The sequence below is a fragment of the Montipora capricornis genome, chromosome 2, assembly GCF_036669925.1.
Source record: "Montipora capricornis isolate CH-2021 chromosome 2, ASM3666992v2, whole genome shotgun sequence".
Classification (NCBI taxonomy): Eukaryota; Metazoa; Cnidaria; class Anthozoa; order Scleractinia; family Acroporidae; genus Montipora; species Montipora capricornis.
The window spans coordinates 15,997,137-16,016,353 of record NC_090884.1 but is presented as its reverse complement, the minus strand read 5'-3'; the positions used below and the strand labels follow the sequence as shown (position 1 = coordinate 16,016,353).

General features: G+C 39.8%; 1 protein-coding gene across 4 annotated transcripts in view; it reads right to left on the bottom strand.

Annotated features, from left to right (window-relative positions):
- LOC138038955 (uncharacterized) overlaps positions 1-18,774 on the bottom strand; it is a 36,782-nt gene extending 18,008 nt beyond the window's left edge. For 2 of the 4 annotated variants that reach the window (XM_068885068.1, XM_068885067.1), the window contains exons 1-9: positions 18,568-18,754; positions 13,402-13,646; positions 12,396-12,591; positions 8,907-9,026; positions 6,563-6,625; positions 5,692-5,789; positions 4,904-5,101; positions 3,835-4,088; positions 49-242 (exon numbers count right to left, since the gene is read on the bottom strand). In XM_068885068.1, coding sequence (XP_068741169.1) covers positions 49-242; positions 3,835-4,088; positions 4,904-5,101; positions 5,692-5,789; positions 6,563-6,625; positions 8,907-9,026; positions 12,396-12,591; positions 13,402-13,646; positions 18,568-18,625 — 1,426 coding nt within the window. In that variant the 5' untranslated portion in view covers positions 18,626-18,754. Of the gene's footprint in view, positions 1-48; positions 243-3,834; positions 4,089-4,903; positions 5,102-5,691; positions 5,790-6,562; positions 6,626-8,906; positions 9,027-12,395; positions 12,592-13,401; positions 13,647-18,567 lie in introns of all 4 variants that reach the window. The other 2 variants (XM_068885065.1, XM_068885066.1) reach the window with 2 other exon arrangements.
- Positions 18,775-19,217: the final 443 nt, after the last annotated feature.

The following is a 19,217-nucleotide window of genomic DNA, read 5'->3' as shown; positions in this document are numbered from 1 at the left end:
ACAGGTAACTAAAACAGTTTTTAATAACAAACGAACATGACAGGGTACCTGTGATGAAGTCTTCTCTCCTCTCTTGCTCTGTAATACCTGGTCCTTTCCTTGTGGCCCGCCGGATGAAATAATCGGCTTTTCCCATGAGGAAAGTGCCTTTCAATCTTTTTGGACATTGTGGAAGTAAATTTCTCTCACATTTCTGAATGACTTCACTCGCTTTCGCCAAACGAACTTCAGATACGTCCTTTCTGTAAAGACAAATTGAATGAAAACTTCATATATAATGGCCCGGCACAAAACAATTGCTCTCGGATCGAATGAAGTTTCTTTAGGATCTGTAACACAGAGAACACAAAAGCCTTATTTCTTGTTGTTTCTCTATTTTCTTGTTTTGTTTCTCGAGATCTCCCCAAACTTTTCGGGCGTATTTTTGGTATCATTAGGGAGCCTTAGCAACGACAACGGCGACGGCAACGAGAACGTCAACAATTTGCATATGTAGTGGATAAAAACAACAGCTTTGCACGCTCTGCACGTGCGTTTTTCATTTTTGTCCATTTCTTTGCCGTCGTGAGCAAAAGAACAACGTGAAATGACCAAATTTGAGGTTTTAGGGAGAACGCCAGCGCTTGAGAATAAATTTTTATTTTCTCTCGTAAATTGAGCCGCCGTTCTCGGGGGTTTGCCACACCTTTGTCACGTTAAATGTTTGGAATAGTCGCAAAGCGATTACAATAACGCGAATTCCCATTTAACGACGACGTTCTCGTTGCCGTTGCCGTCATCGTTGCTAAAGCTCCCTATCGACAACGGCGACGGCAACGAGAACGTCATCTCAAAATATAAATTAGCGTTATTTTAATCGCTTCGTGACTATTTCAACGTTTTAATATGACAAGGGTGTGGTAATTCCTCAAAGATGACACCAGTCGGAACGGCACTCCATTTTAGGAGAGAAAATGAAAATTTATCCTTAAGTGCTGACGTTTTCATAAAACCGAAAACTTGACTATTTCACGTTGTTGTTTTGCTGACGACGGCAACGAAATGGACAAAAGTGAAAAACGCACGTGCAGGGCGTGCAAAGCTATTGTTTTTACCCACTAAATATGCAAATTTGAGACGTTCTCGTTGCCGTCAACGTTGTCGTTGCTTAATTCAAAACGAAAACGGGGCGGAGAGGGGTTGACGAGTAATGGAACTCGCCTTGCCCACACACACTCAACACCATATGAAAGTTGAGTCTGCTGGTTCTCTACACTGCTCAGAGAAGTGTTTCCCAGAGTACTCTGTCTGTCCCTCTGATCAAAACGAACATTCATTTGCTTTGGTCTGATTGAATGGCAGTCATCCTAACTAGTGGTGCAGGTGGGCACGGTTCCATTAGCATTGATACTCTAATAAATTTAAAGCTATTTTGATATTTTTCATAATTTAATATTCCAGTTTGCAATTCATTATTTTTCTCACTGGTGATGTCAAATGACCAACCTTTCTGAACACTAAGCAGATCGTGGTTTTGCTACTGGCATTTTGGCTCCAAGTTTTTGACACCCTTTCAGACGAGGCCTTTTCGTTTAAGATCATCCAACGTTTTGCATCATCGTATTGATTAAAAATAGTGACCAAATGTTAATGGTAATTGATTTCAAATACCGAACATATCACATACAGTCTCAGTGACGGTTTCCGGTTCTTTCTCTGGAGTGATATTGGACGTCAGCTGCGTCTGCAAGCCGCTATCAATCCATATTTGATGTCACCAACCCACCCAGCTCATGGATGAATGAGAAAGGTCTAACAATGTTAATTGACAGGTCGTTACACGCAGGGTCTACGGTTCATAGTCCGTATCCAAGGGGACTTGAAATCTAACCATATGCAGTTCCTATTACAAGAACTACAAACGAACCATTTTCTGCTCAGTTATTTTTTAGACCCTGAGTGTTGGTCCGACCGGGCTTTAAACCCGCAATGTTCCGCACGAAAGCCCGCCGGATGGTCAACCATCTAACGAGCCACCGATCATCGGTGCATGGGTGCACATTGATGCTGCATCCGTTTCGGTATAGTTCAACGGCTTTAGAACGAAGCAATCTTGCATACACATGCAATGCACGTTTGTAAAGCCTGCACTGAGAGGGCTTATCTTGTTTCCAAAAAAACAATACTGCTTCCCTTCACCATGATGATGCTAACAAGAGATGTCCTCAGTGTTGGAACTGAAGAATCTGGCTTTGGGTGTGCTCTGTTAACTTTGCAGAAGCACAAATGGTGGGACACCTCTTTGGGATACATCTTCAAAGTTGCATGCTTAATTCGGATATACGTCCAGCCTAGTTTAGTTAAAGCCACGTTTAAACTACAGCGCAAAATAGATCGATACAGATACGGAACACAATTGACTACGGCAACTTTAAATGCAAAAGAAAAAACAAAAACAAAAAAGAAGAAAAACAATGGATACGGATCAATGAATGCCAGACACTGTTATTCTGTCATGGAAAAACAGTTCCAGTTTTGATCAATCCATTCAAAGTAACTTAAGCGTCAACTATGTACTGACAATAGAATAGTTAACGATGGCATTCGTGGCATTTTCAAGTTGGAGGTTTGGAAACCCGATATCTTTAATTAAGGTGTAAGTTAGAGGGACATTATTTCCTGGTGTTAAAGTAACGTAGTCGCGGAGAGAGGCTAGAGGACGCTTGGTCACCGTGACGCTTGTGACAATCGGCGTGCTTATAAGAACTTGCAACACCTGAAGACATCTGACGACTCCGTAGGGTCAGGCTAAAGCCATTCGACTGATTTCAAATCAAGGCCGAGTAGTTGGAACCCCTACTAACTATCGAAAATCATGGGTCCAAGTTTACCAAACCAATGCGTTAATCGCCGGGAGTTTTAATCTCTATTAGGGCTCCTCCGGCTTGAACAACTCGCTCCCGCTAAGAAAATTGGTTCAGGCAAGATTACAGGAGCATTCGTACCAGTGACGGTGGGGGTACAATCAACCACATTCGAGGTGCCAGAAGGGATCAAAAAAGGTTTTGGGTCTCATTTGTCTGCCTATGCTAAGTCTACGAAATAAAGTCCCCAATGAAAAGGATGTGGAGCGGAGAATGAGGGTTAGAAAGATCATCGCAGCAACTCCAGCCATTGAAAGAAAGCCTGAAGCAATCCAGGCTTGGATGGGATTTGTACCCGTGGCCGTAAGATTCCAACTGAGCTATCAAGCCAGCTAGGATAGTCTCAGTCGTAATTAACCAGCTTCCTGCTGGCTTAATAGTTTTCTTGGAAGAGTAGTGTAGCGCAAATCGTACGGTTACCTGGTCGAATCCCGGTTAAGTCTGGATTTCTTCAGGCTTACTTGTAACAGCTGAACTTGCTTATCAAACAGCGATGATCTTTCTAACTCTCTCCACCGAGCAGTTCAAATACATGAATATTCATATATTCTACCATAAGAACCAGACGACCAATTACCTGTCATTCTCAGCATCGATAGGAGCCCATAAGCAGGAGCCTACCACTCCAATACTAGGTTAATGTGATAGCATTTTCATAGAACAAGCTATTTTTAGGTGAGTTCTTATAAGTTTTAGCCTGCACAAGTGACCATTCTCTATCCCATTTCTCATGCAAGACTTGCGATTGGCTGGAAATGTTTGGTTTCGCGGGAAAATCAATCTAAAAATAACTTGGTCTATAAAAACGACGTTCCTCAAATACAATGAAGTTGTACGGTCCTAGTCATGGGCTCCCGGTATCGATCTTTTTGTTTTTGGTGGGAAATACCATATTTACAATGTTTGTTTTTTTTTTTTTTTTTCAAATTACCTTAGATCAGGAAACTTCGTGCGGGATGTATTCAAAAGAAACATAATAAGTCTATTCATGCTTCTTATGACACACCGCATGCTTTCGTTCTCTTTCTGCTGTGCCCAGATTCCTGCCACTTCTTCAAACAGTCGTTCTGCCAGGTCCTCTTCGTCGCTCGTTAAGCCAACGGCCGCTGACTTTTCTGCCAACAGGGCTGCTGCATTGTATCGGTTTACTGCAGTCTCTTCATTCAAAAAAGCAGGTTCCAAGCTCTAATGCCAAAACATAAATATGGATAATATAGATTAAGTTTCTGGTTTGATGTTAATAGACCTTTTCGGCTTGTACATTTTGTTTTCCCAATACAGATCATGTGATAATACTCAGGAGGCTTGGTCCTTTGTTTTGTTCATTAAAAAGAGTGCATGCAGGCATATTCATGCTTGCTTGCCCTCATGTTAATGAACAAAACAAAAGACCAAACCTCCGGAGTACTATCACATGATCTGTATTGGGAAAACAAAATGTACAAGCTGAAAAGGTCTATTTGTCGGCCAGTGCTGTGATTTTTACACTGAGCCAACGTGAGAATTGGGTTGCTTCAGCGTGTATTTAGCTTCTGAGTCTACAACCACTTTTCTTCAGTTGTTTCTCCATCCTTTTTTTTTTCAGTTCTTTTTTGCTTCTTCTCGAGCACACGTGTTGTTTTTGCAATCACGTCATCCGACGTCACACATAGTCCAGTACTAACGCGCGCATGACGCCTAGCACTAAATCACGTGCTAAAGAAACACATCTTGAGGAATCACTGAAACTACTCTTAGCAAGATCGTTTAAAGACTCACAGGTTTAATACACAAGGCTAAACCGAGAGCCGTTTTTTCTGTCGCCGGTATGTGTTTTTCTAGGTGGACATTACTTCTTACTCCAGGCAAAAAGGAAAAAAGGTATAGCCAATTCATTTTCATTTAATTGTGCACAAACTGTGACATTCAACAACTTTCTACAAAAAAAAAATGCATCATTGCATATATTTTCCCCCTTAAAAAAAAAAAACAGTTTTATAGCCAATTACAAATACCAGTACCTCAGAGGACTTTTCCATGTACTCATTTGCCACATCAAACTGCTTGGCTTGTCGATACACAGCAGAAATGATGTAACAGGCCTTAGCCTGAAGAAAAGGCCAGTTGCCTGAGTTATGACGGGTAGCGCCTGCGCAGACAGCTTGACAAGTGGCAACACATTCGTCCATTTTGTTCTGCCCAAAATTCATGATGGCTTCCTTGAAGAAAAAATAGGACCATAAGAGTGAAGTGTTAAGCTGACAACTTTAAACAAATTAAACGACCGTTTTCTAGGGTTTTATAGACCATGAAGCGGGAAGCATCCATTGAGTGTTTTCGCTCACGTGATCAGTAACGTTGTTTTTCCACCGAAACAAAACAAAACGTTTGCATGATAATAGAGCTCAATTCCCGAAGTATTAGTTGGGGACACCAACATGGCCGCCATCCCTTTGTGTAGGGACACCAACATGGCCTCTGTGACGTCACGTGAAAACACTCTATAGTCGCATTTGAAAGTTTATGGGCGCATGACTTTGTAGAGCCCGCTGACCGGCCAGTGGGAGATATTGTCCATTCAGGACCTAGATAAGCGGCCTAACTCCCAAGATTTCTTAACAGCTCGATGGGTTGAGCGTCTAGCTGGTTTTTTGGGGGTCGTGGGTTTGAATCCTGCCTCGGACAAGTAACTAGTTTTCCAACCCTTCGCGCGGGTGCATTGCACCTCAAGCATCTGTGGTTGCATTTGAAAACACATAAGGCCCATGGTCGACCAAGACACGAAGTCCCTTACGTCACAAGTATTCACCTCTAGTTTTATAGCCAACACGAGGTCGTTAAACCGGGGTTTTCCGCCGACACGCGCAACTAACTTATGCATGTCTCGAAGGAACTGATCGTACTGACCTGAAATTAAAAATGATAGTAATAAAAAAGGGTGAGAAAAATGCAGCCCATTGGCTTTCCTTTTTTTCTTGCATATTACGTTTGCATGGCCTTCATCTCATTCCCACACAACAACCCCCGCCCCACTCGGCTAAGAAGGCTTATTGGGGTGAGCATCGGCATCTTGAGCGTTGAAAGAAAATTAAAAACATAAACAGTTTTTTTTAAATTTCTGAAACATTGACTGCAGCAAAGACCTCATTCAATTATTCATACATAACGGATAAATCAACATGCATGTGTCATGAGGTCTCAAAGTACCATGGAGTATTTTTTTTCTTCGAACCCTTTGGTGCTGAAGTCAAGAGAGGCGTGATGGGAAAAAATCAGCTCACAAAAAAAAGACCGATTTACCGTACTGCACAAATCAATCTCTGCACAAGTCAAGCAATACACAAAGAGTACAACACTACACTGGGTATCAAAGCCTTCTTTGTTGAGAGTCGATACTCTTAAAATCACCTTAGCAACACAACAATGACTTGCATGTGCGACGTGCGGTGCACTTACTTTTTTGAGTTCGTCTGATTGGTTAGGAATGACCAAAGGATTTTCATTTTACGACATTTTACGACCGGACTTTGAGTCCGTACGTTAGTCCCTCATTTAGTGTTTTTTTTCACTAAATGGAAGTTACTAAATAAATAATTAAATAAATAAATAAATAAATAAATAAACAGCTTAAACTTTTATGATATTTTTTTGTCCACAAAAATTAAAATCCATCCACAAACCATTGTCTCCAAGATTTTGAAAATGCATTCTGATGTCACGTGTCGTTCTACCGGCTAAAACCCCTAAAACAGATAGAACAGGAATAAGGAAACGAAAGGTCAATTGTAATTATGCTCTAATAAAACATCAGCTCCTGCCTTTAAGGACGGTGCCTATTATTGGTAATGCGCATACGTTCTGCGCATCTCGAGATACTCGGATTTCCTATGGGTGATGCTTATTAACTAATACAGGGATACTTTAGCGCGGTTCAAAACTATACGGAGAAGCAGAACTTAGCAAGTGCTCTTGGTATCCAAAAAGAAAATTGGGGGTAACTTTGCATTTTTCAGAGATAATTAAGCTTCAATTTGGAAAAGAACGCCAAACATTGCTTTGTATTTCAAAGCTTTTTACAAATATTGTTGATAAATTATCTTCGAAAAATGCGTGGTTACCCCTAATTTTCTTTTTGGATTTCAATAACACTTGTTAAGGTCTGCTTTTCCCGCAGATTCAATAACCCGCGCAAAAATACCTTTGATTTAGTAGGCACCGTCCTTAAGAAGGGGAAAATGACAGAGAGAGCTATGAATATAGGTTGTTTGCAACCAATCTCTAGATACACAGATAACAATGCTGCATTGTACAATTGCCGGTGGACGAACAAAATGAGCTAATGAGAGATCTTTTGTTTTCGTCCATCAATTGTACCACGGCGACGATGGCGTCATGTGAAAACAACAGAGATTCCCTACTTTGAAGTTAGTACAATTATGCCATAAGACTCTTCGTTTGCCCCTCCAAATTTTGCATATTAAAGGCGCTGTTTGACTCTGCAATTTTTCGTGCAACCTGCCTGGCAACGCCATTTCTAGAAACGTTTTGACAACGTTTCATGCAACTTGTCTCCTTTCGATGATCACATGAGGTTAAAGGCACATTTTCATTGGCTGGTGCCGCAAACCGTTGGGACATAAGGTGCAGGACAGATGCAAAAAATCGTTACAACCGCTGAGGAAAGCAGATCTCAATTCTACTTTCCGCAACGGTTTCTGCAACTGGCCTCGCAATGTTTTTGGCCATTGCAAAGTATGTTACATTGGGCAATAACTCGTGCAACTGTCTCGCAATAGCTTTGCGAGACAAGTTGCACATAAAATTGCACAGTATAACAGCTCCCGGTTTCAGCATTGCGCTAACGTGAAACAGCAAACGACAGGATACTGTTTGCCATGAGACCTTTAAAATTTATTCTAACTAATCTTCTTTTTTGTGAATTTTCTAAAATGGCAAACAAGTTTCTTTGACTTTGCCGAAACAAAAGCCCCAAGAGAAATCGAAAACAATGGTTATGCAAAATTTTGTGGGGTAAACAAAGTGTAATATATAGATTTAGCCAGGCCTAAAAGCGGAGCTCCAGGGTTGTTTATTCTTACTGGCCAACTACGAATTTTTTTTTTTTTTTTGTTTAGCCTCGACGAAAAGCAATCAAATAAATGAGAAAACCAAAGGTCGTCAAGGCATCATGCAACCTAATCAGATTCAAAATTAAAAATCTTCTAAAGATATGCCAAAAATTGCAATACAGAGCAAAAAACAGCTCTAATTAAAAATAAAAATATCCCTCCGATGCTTGACTGTGCTTCGCACGGGTTCGAAAATTAGAAGCGCATTATTTAATCGAAAGATTTCATTGGTTTACATCACGAAAAAAGGTGTGTTTTGTGCATCGTCAAGGCCAAAAATACAGACAAAATCATGAAACAAAAAGACTTGTCGAGTTTCATAACCATCTCCATGTAAGTAATTAACGATTATTAAACGAGAAAGAACAGGCACCCATGTTGAAGAGCTTACTACAGGGCGTGAACAAATTCCTTGAGTTAACCCGTTCCCAAGTAAATTTATTTTTAGAAACAAGTTTTTCTGCGAAACGTATCGTATTTCCCTTGACGCTGGAATAGCTTTCTTTTGATTGCTTTAATTTACTTGTTTATTTATTTATCTACTTATTTATTTATTTATTTATTTATTTATTTGTCCATTATATTCTATTTGTAATGATTTCTCTAGGATTAATTATCTGCTAATAAAACACATATAATGACAGGAGATCTTAGCAAGCTCTAATCGAACGGTTCTAGGAAGATCCCCTACCTACAATTCATAAGCTATTGAAAACAGCACATGGATAATCAGACTAACTGTAATAGTTTATAACAGTGTACATCCTGAATCCCCAAAGAGAAATTGGTTCTTACAAAGGTGGGTGTGCTGAGTGCTGAATCTACTCGGGAAAGGGTTCACTCCTCGGCCAAGAAAGGGAAATGAAGGTTCCCCATGATGAGCTACTGACTTTACCTTGTATTTTTATCTTCGGGATTGGCTTTTCTACTTCAGTTATTGTTCTTCCGTTTTGAAAGTCGCGAGGATGTGTTTCACTCTCGTGTGACTTAATTTGCCAACGACTTTCATCTAGAACTAAGCAAATCATGAAAATAAACTACTTTTGTATTCGTGAATTATATTTCTGCCTAGCAACAATTACAAAAGCTTACAAATTTCAAAAGAATGAAATTAACTTTTGACATTTAAATAGATGGTTTCGAATTGTGCAGAAACAAAAGAACAGAGTCGAGGTTCAGGGGAATAATTTGCATTTTCCTTTGTTTTGAGCAAAACAGAATGCTAATTATTCCCCTGAACTTCGACTCTCTCCTTTTGTTGTTGCACAATTCGAAACTAGCCTATTGCTTTCCTTGGATACCGTGTTTGAATCTCACAAAAACGTCGTGTCAAACTGACGCGAAGTCGTGAAATCTTTCCGAGTCTGAGAATTAATGGTCGTTTTCACTCTAGAAGACGAACAAATCGTTTAAACGGACCAATCGTCCTGTGGTTTGGTCGATTAATGTGAATTCAAGACGACCAATTGCACCCTATCACTCAATGTCCAAACAAAAGATTTTTCCCGTCGAACCTCTCATTCAATGTGAGGCTGGACGGGCAAAGTCAATGCAAAGACAAAGCCTTTATTCCCAACGGACTCCAAAATGGCCGCCGAGTGATAAAGGTGAATTCCGCTAGTCTTGTCGACGGAACAACATGTCCTCCTCCCCGAATTTACTGATATACACAATTGCTAATTTGCTCTGAATTTACTATTATCGTTAATTTAGGACACTGTGTCCCAGGACTTGTGGTAGCAGAGAAAACAAGGAAGACAAAAATCATACCCGTGGATAGAATTTGAACCCGGAGTTTCAACCCTATAAGAACCGCTTCTCTTCGCTTTACCGCTGAAGATCAAGACACCGCTTTTTCCAAATTAAAAAAAACATTATTTAAGTCTCCCTTAGAATATTATTGCTGAAGAGTAATTAGGCCTAAGCTAGACTAATTAGGAGGCGTGAGCTTTGATTTTAAAATGTTTAGCTTTGTCGTGAGTTTGGAAACAGACCTTTTGCAGTGTTTAATATTGTTTGTTGCCGAGTGATAATTAATAAAGCATTATCAAATTAATAGTGTTTAAATATTGTCTATAAGCAGCTATCGGTGTGAGGTGGTCAAGTGGTTAGGTAACGGGTTAAATTAATCAACATTCCCATATCCATACACTTGGGCTGTCTTTTCAAACAAATGTGACCATTTCCCATAATTCATATCAAGCTTTCAGTCTTCTAAAATTAACGTACAATAATAGTTAATTCAGATAAATAGACCATATTCGTATCCTCAGCATTGGACTGGAACCTCGCTTGCAATGGAGGCTAATGTGAGGGAATCTTTTCAAATGTAAATACTTTTTTAATATATTCCCCTGCATTAGCCTCCACTGCAAGCTAGTTCCAGTCCAATACTGAGAATACGAATATGGTCTATTCGAAGTGGAGGACTGGGCGGAGTTCATTATTTAAGACTGACAATGGGCCGACAAACTGGATAAATACTGGTACTAGGTATGGCTTGGTAACCTTACTTTTCGCACTAACCTTCGCCGATTTATTCGTCTTCTGTTTTGAAAACGGCCAATTTGATTGGGCGAAATTAAGAGGGTATGCTCTTACACACTTCTTCTCTATTATTATTATTATTTTTTAAGTTTTGAATAATCGAGGGAGGTCGGGGAAGCATTAATCAGTAGCCATATAAGATTTATTTGCATGATGATTGTGTGGGTACAAAGAGAGCATCAAAAGGTGCAAAAAAAAAAAAAAAGACCGGTCACGTGAAGGATCGCCAAGACCTAAACCGGCGTAATTTTACTTTCAGAGATACCAATAACCGTTGACTAAAATCATAACAATATCCTAACACTCACCTTATTGTCAGAAATATCTTGCAAATGCTTAAATTTAACGGGAAGTTTCGTGTTGCACAGAGCGGTTTTCAATTGAGTGTCGAAAGTAATTAGCGAATTGCATTACTTCACTCAGTGATTGGTTCAAAGTGCTCGCGCCACTTTTTCAACCAATCAGAAGTGAAACAAAAACCAATTGTGGCTCGCGCGTGCACATTTTCCCGCGCTTTGTGTCGGCTACGTATAATTACTGCGAGTTTTGATTGGTTTACTGGATTGTCTCCGTCCTTTTTTATTGGCCAAAGTAATTACTTTCATTTTGGTTTTACGACACTCATTTGAAAACCGCTCTATCAAAATTAGGCGTGCATCGAATTACTTGTATTTCTGGCCCCAGTTGTTCAAACAATGGATAGCGCTATCAACTGTATAAATCACTATCCAATGGATACGCCATAGTGAAACCAATTGCGCTATCCAATGGATGGTGATTTATACGGTGGATAGAGTTATCCACCTTTTGAACAACTGGGGCCTGGTCATAAGTGTTCTCTTCCAGTAAAAAACCACTAATATCAAAACTTCACTGAGTTTTCGTATGTCGCTCATGCTTCAAAGTGGTTTAATGTGCAAAATTTGTGCACTAATTATCAGTTTGCTTTAACACGAGAACGAATGCTTATGCTTGTATGACTTTGCTGTACGTGAAGTGGATTTATAGCTGCAAGCCAGTCATAAACAGCCCATCAAGATATTTAAAAATAATCATTTTCGGTTAGTATTCAAAAAATAACGGGTTGAACGGTTTGGCATTCGAAAGCTTTTGTAATTCTAATGTGTAAATAACAGTTATTCCATGAGCGCGCGAAGCACCGAATTGGCTTATAATCACAGTCATATCCAGCAAGCGCGAATGGAATAATTGTTTTATCCAATTTCCATTAAATTCTGAACGCTTGAACGCTTGGAAATTAAAGACAATCAGTTTCCATATTAGGTCATACGGTCTATGAGAAAATAACAGAGACTGAGTGAACCAATCAGAAAGCTAGAAACGCAATGTCCGAGGTGGAAAGTTAAATAAACGACACTCTTTTATCCGGCAAGTTGAAGCATTCGATAGCCATTCCCAAACAATATGGTGAGTCAATGGTTGGCATTATTATTATTATTATTTTGGTGAAGATAAATACAGCAATTTATTTTTAGTTGAGGACTGGGGTTATGGCGGACGTCAGTTGCCTGTATTCCCAGAGGGGAAGAGATGAAGAGTAAGGGGGCAGTTTGTGACGCTTATAAGAAGAGTGCGCCACATTTACAAAACTGGAAGTAAGGCAAACGAACAGCTAGGAGAAATATTATTTGCAGCGTGTTTAAATTCTGATTTCGTTGTCCTTTCTCAACTGAGGAATAAGAAAAAAATCTGCAGTGCACAGTGCAAAAATTCATTACGCATTTTTCTTTCAGGGTCTCTGACCAGAGAGGAAAAATAAGAGTATTTTACTGACAAGGAGTTTGACATCAATTGAAAGCTAAACAAAGGTACATACTTTCATCGTCGTAATCCGAACTCCGACAAAGTTGCATTCCAACCATGTAGTAACAAGGTTTGTCCCTTTTCACGGGTAACACAAACGTTATGTTTCCTTCGTAATCTGGAAGTTGTTGACCCTTAAAATCCATCTTGCTTGAAAATATATATGCATAGGGATGTACTTCTGGTATGATCCTTAACATTCCATCTCCCTTTTAAAAAGTGGAAAAGAGAACGCAATATGAAACGATATCCATGATTTCAAAATGAACACTTTTAATTTGTAGTTATCTTGTACTGAGATCTTAAATGACTAATTTTTGAAACAAACACCTTGAAATGTTGTTATTGTTGTTGTTGAAGTGAAACGAATGTATATTTGAAGTGCGGGTTATGGACGACTACGACAAGTACTTTGCAGCAATTGTCGCTTTTTATGAAGCACCAAAGTCGGGACCAGGTCAATTTGTTGGTCTCACTTGATCTCACTTGTTCTCGTAAAGGACTTGATGAAGGTCATTGGTTCGAATGGAACAATCTGATTTTTCATAGCGACAACTGCTTCAATTGTCCAGCAAATTGCGAGGATCATTTGTCTTAGTCGTACTTGTTGTTGTTTTTGTTATTGTATATTAGAATCTTGGGACCTGTAGGTTCTTTTAAGTCCCACAAGTGTTATAAACGGGGCCTACGGTTTACCGTCCTAACCATTTGCAGATGTCATCACAAAGGTAGCGATTTCTCCTCTCTTTTTTAAGACCCTGAGTGTTGATCAGGCCGGATTTGAACTCACGACGTCCAGCACGATAGTCCAAAAGTCATTGCGGTCGTTTGTTTTTTTTTTTTGTTTTCAAGTGACGTTTTGTCCAAATGCGTGATCTCATTGGCTTAATGCACTCAGGAGAATCACGGTGCGCAATGACTTTTGGGCCATTGTGGGCCTTTAACTGAAGCAACCGGTCGGCGGTTTATGATACTCCTATTGCTGATAGAACGTTATGAAAGCACGCAAACCACCTTACCGTGATGTACAGCTGTTCTACCTCTGATGATGTCTTACATGCCCACAATTCGCCACTGTCTTCGTCCTTCACTGCAACTATGTACTGCACCACTAGGAAGGATCCATGCATTCGAAATATGATTGGGTAGAGGGGGTATCCACACACCTGGCTAAACTGAAGGTCATCTGAGAACTGTTTACACTTGTCTAGGATGGCGATGCGAGCGCGGCTTGGCCTGAATGTGTTCGTGGTTGGATGTGAAGCTAGAATGTATTTTAAGAAAGAACGATTATTGGGGGTTACCAATCGTAAGACAGAAAAGACCTAATTGGTCAAATACAAAGAGCGAAGGAGACTTAATTAAAATCGGAACCACCCAAAGACACTAACATCCCTGAAATCGTGGTATTGGTCAAAACGAGAATCTAATCAGTGGGCATGAATATCCAACGCTGTAATCCGTCAACCATATCATTTACTGCAAAGGATTGTTTGAATTTAAAGTGTGGACTGCAATGCAGTGTTAGCTTCAGTGGAGAAGTTTGACTGAGGTCAGCGACCTGTTTCTCAGCAAAAGCTCCAAACAGCAATTTTGTAAAACTAATATCCGCCTATTCGAAAAAAGTCATCTTTTAACAAGTTTTTTTTAAGAACAAAGAAAACAAAACATTTTCAAAGTTCCAGGAACTGAACCGTTTTCCCTTTCAAGGGAACTTTTCACCCGAAATAAGACCGAAAAGTTCCGGGACTTTCGAGAAACGCCTCCTAGTCCAGTGAGAGTTTTCAATTTGATCAAGATGGCAAAATTTTCCTCTGAAATAGCAACTCTCGTTATATTAGAGTTTAATGGGTATTGATGATGCAGCGATAATTGTCCATGTTGAGATTCTAGGGCCTGTTTACATGGAGGGAGGGTGCCCCAGTTACCCGGCTAACCTACCGCTACCCTGGGAGAACCAACTTTTTGTGCGTTTTTTCCCGGGGCACCCTCTCTACCTTCCCAAGGCACCCTTCTAGGTGGGCTATCTTTTTGTCAAGTAAACGGTTCGTGCCGGGTTACCCCAGCTAACCCAGGTGAGGAGACCGCCAAAATAAAGCGGCGCGAAGTTACCATCCTGGGGACACTGTTTCGTCGTTATCACGTCGTCATTAAATGACAAATAAAGTGCAAAATAGTATATACATACATACATACATACATTTTATTTATTATTATAAGTATTTGTTACCCACAACTAGCACGGGCTATTCGAGGAGGGCAACAATAAAACATAATAGAACAGGCTCCATAAAGAAAAAAATAAGAAATAAGAAAACTATAACAAAATAACGTAAATGATTACAAAAATAAAGTGAATCAATTTAATCTGAATTTAGAAATGAAGAAAGGAAAGAACGATTAACTACGCTCACATCAACATAAACCTCTTCAGTCTACAAAACCTTCAGGAGTAGCTTGTGCAATTTCCCTTTACTTGAAAAGCGGTCGATAGCGGAACGATAAAAAAATTAAAGTTCCCGCCAAAGCGTTTCTTTTGTTCGCCATCTTGTTTGTTATGCTTAATTAGTGGCCCACAAGCCATCCCACTTAGGTGAGTTTCATGTAAAGGTCGGCTATGTCTTAACCTCCCTAGCCATGTAATTCAGTCAGGCGGGGCACCCTCCCTCCATGTAAACAGGCCGTTAGATTCATGAGGTTGTGGGACCTTGTGGGTCAAACATCCCTGGCCATCACTGTGGATCTATCAATATAAGAGCAGAGAAATAGTTGCATAAGTTACAATTGCGAGTGATTTATCCTCTGAATAATCTGTAAACTAGCAGTAATCGTAGATTATAGTGCAGCCCCTTGCGGCCTGAGGCACGTGTATCGGTACTATAAAGCACCTCCTTTTACCCCTCGACTGAGTTATGGGGAGTTGATTTCTCACTCTGCTAAAATTACTTGTGAACAAAATCCTGTGGTGTTCTCATTGAAATGAAACTTCTGATCCTTTCTCCATTTGTTAGCAATCCTCCTCTCAAATTTCACAGAAATCGACCGATCTGCGAATATTTTATGATTTTTTTCTTAGCAACGTGACCAAAGGTCAACAGATTACGGGCAAGTTTGCATGGGCCTTGAGTTACACGATGACAGATCATGTCAAATATATTCTTTTCACAAAATTCCTCCGAATTGCAAAGTATCCACTCAGAAAACAAGAACATCATTCAAAAAGCTTATTCTACGCAAAAGTAGGTTTGAGAGTGGAAAACACGTTTCCGACCGAAGGTTTGATAACGCCACGTGGAACACTAATATGATAACACAAAAATAAGACGCTAACTTTATTTGACATGAATACCCTTCACAATTGCCACAAAAACAATCCAGATATTTTTGCTTGGCTCTAAAGAAGCTCCTTGTGTAATTGTTCCTTCTCGAGTGAATTCGAAGAAACAAAAGGCCTAATACATCTAATCTCTCCTACACCCGAACTAGCCTTTTTACAGATGATGTCAATATGGCTGTCCCTAGTAAGCCTCTCATAAATCTGAATCCCTAGACATTTACGTGTGTCAGTTTGACAAACAGGTGTGTTGTTTACCACAACTGGATGTTCGAGACTCTTATTATTCAGATTATAAGAAGGCCTACTAAGCATGAATTTTAATAGACTTCGTTGGATGCATTAGGGGTTTGTTTTCTATATAACCTTATAACCTTAGCTTGTCTTTAATCCTCTTATTTCCAGAATATTCGCTGCGTCCATTATTAGTAGGAATACGTTGGCTTGTTTAAGCCACCAACCTGCAATCCACCAGGTCAATAAAGAGTAACGCCACAGGCTTTCGAGGTTATTGATCTGGAATTTGCCACGGTCGATCTCCGCTTGATTCAACTGGTCAAAATCTCTCTGTCGAACGGCATGCATTGCGCGCGTCGTTCGGGGTTTTTTATGATACAAAACATCCTTTGATCGTATGTCTCTATCTTGTATTGGATCTCTCGCAATCGGAGGCATGTTTTCCAATTTAATGCTGGATTAGCTTTATTATTCCTTCTGCCTTGAATGTGTATACTTTATTGCTAATCGGCAGTTTTGTTAATTTAATCGCTATTGATATATCGGCTGCGAATTAGCCATGTGGACAGTGAAAAACGGCACGACTATTCCGGTGGTGAGGGGTGAAGGGTACGATAGCTGAAACAACCCAAACCTTTCCAAAAATGCTACCCTTAGGCTTAAACAATATGCTTTAGATGAGTTTTTTAGGCCTAAAGTTAGCACTTTTGTACAGGCTTGGGTTGTTTCATTCCCCCCCCCCCCCCCCCTTCACCCCTCACCCCTGAAATAGTCATGTCGGTGAAAATCACTATTAGATGACTAAGTTGGAACGTGATGGCAACTTCCGGAAATCCCAATGCCAATGCCACGGAAATCAGTACGGGATCACTGAAGGATAATTATAATATCCAAGTTATTGTTTGCACTGAGTGAGCTACATTTGTTCTCTTCCCAGTTTGAATTCTTGTATCTTTCGGAAGTTGTTCTGAAAATCTCGATCTTATATCATACAATCTATGGTTGAAATGATTTTGTGGCTTATAAAGCTTATGTTGAGGTCAAACGTTCCCGGTATTGACCAAGATGTGCAAGCTGTTTGTGCAAGTGACTCAATCGCAACGGTTGCAGTGCTCACTCTTTTTATGAAGAACTACTGATTTGCCACAAATTTTACAGCATCCAAAAAAAGTAATAGTAGTTCTTGTTTTTCAAATTGCTATAAAAGCAAACGTCCAGCCCTTTTTACAAGAACGAAGAATCGAAGACAATAACTGTACTTTATCGACTTTCTGTTTTATATCTGAATCGAATCGCTGTCGCGAAGCGGGACGCGTTTACAGTTGAGTAAATCTGATTATCTTTGATTTGCATAAGAGCAACGCTTGGCTTTATTTTTATTGCAAATATACATCCAATTTTAATTTTCCTTCAATCGCTTGTAGGAAAGTACATAATTGTCGCTTACTTTCTCCCGAGTGGCTACATCAAGTAGAATAAATACCCAAACAAACGCGCACAAAGCATGCCGTTCGACAATTTCCTTTCATTTTTCGGCCTCCTCTCCATGTTGCCAACTATCCGGAATTGTAAACGAGAATTGCCGCCGGAATGCGGAATCCCGGAATACATCTCTTCAGATTTCAGAAATCGAAAAATGAAAATAAATAAATAAATAAAAAAAGAAAGAAAGAAAGAAAGAAAAGAGCCTGGTCGAGACATGCCGCATAATATATTGCAGTGAAAAGAGCGACAATATAAATTCACTTTGACTGCTAGTTCTGTAAAGCCTTGCGATTATAGATTATCAATTATTTCATTACACCCTTCCGCCTTTTTACCCCAATGAGGACACAATCGATCATCGAATCAAACGTATAAGGAAAACTACGGAGATGTAATCACTATTTTCTCATCGTTTACGACAGTTCTCCATTTGAAAGAAATTTCAACTTTCTACTTTGCGATTCCGGATTCCGGTTACCGTTTCCGTTCCCGATTCCGGTCCTTAACTTCTACACACGGCCATCATTGTAAACAAATTGCAAACAAAGCACTACGAACGATAACAAGCTACTTCAGAAACTCAAACGATATCCCAGATAACTATAAAACAGATGTATTCAGTTAAAGATCGATGTTTCGTGCTTAGTACTAGTCATATAGTCGGATCTTCCTCTCACCTGAAAAGTGAATGAATTGGATTTTTCACGGCACTGCTGATCGAATAATCAAAACATGGTTGGCATTACGCAAAATATTCACCTATTTAAAGGAAAACGTTGACACAGAATCAAATCCTTTTGAGATGCTGTTTTCTATGGAAACGAGAAAAAATCCGAGAGTTTAATTTGCAGACGGGAAAATATTTCATGATAACAAAGCAAAGTTGCGGTCTCTTAAGACGCGTACGATGAAGGGTCAAAGTACACGGAAGCAGTCGCGGATTTTAGAATGATGGTATGACATGACTGTTTGCTCGAATTAGATGTATAAAGTGAGAGTGAAGTTTCCCCTCTGTTTGCTGATACTATTTGACAGTTAAGTTGCTTTCAGTTTGATAGATTTTGACATTAAATACATCAAGCGTGCCATACAATATATCTCACCGCATCAAGGCATAACGTGTACTTACCATGTTCTCCTGTTTCTTCCACGCTCAAAGTAATACGAGCGCCCTCAGCAGCTGCCATCAATATATTCTTCGAAGCTCCACTTTTGAGAACACAGATTTAAAATGTCCTCTGAGTCGCCATGATTTCGAGTATGGTTATAGGTTAAAGCTTCAAAGCGATGGATGTTTTCACTAGTGGTATGAATATTCAATTAACATTTAGGAGACAACGACGGGGTTTTCCCTTTCATTTATTACCCAATCACTGACTCATCTTTGCTCATACATCAGCATTTCTCAAGCGATGTTCTCGAAACGAAATTTTGTTTTGTGTTTTTCAGTTATTGATCGCTGCGAGCTTGACACTCTCGGGCAGCAGTGTTAACATGTTGTCTGACATTTGCAGACTGCAGACTGCAGACCGCAGACCGCAGACTAATCACAATTATTGAAAGCTAACCGTTTTAAAACGGGTTCTTAGACTTAAATAATGTTTATCAACGCTATTTGAAATGGGTGCTTAGACTTAAACAATATTATTAATGTTTATCAGTGCTATTTTGTAGGCAGTCAGTGCAGTCTGCAGTCTGCAGTCCGCAAATGTCAGACACCGTTATTAAAAGGCCAGAATCCACAAACTGGGAACCGGAAAGGGTTTCTGGAATGCGGAA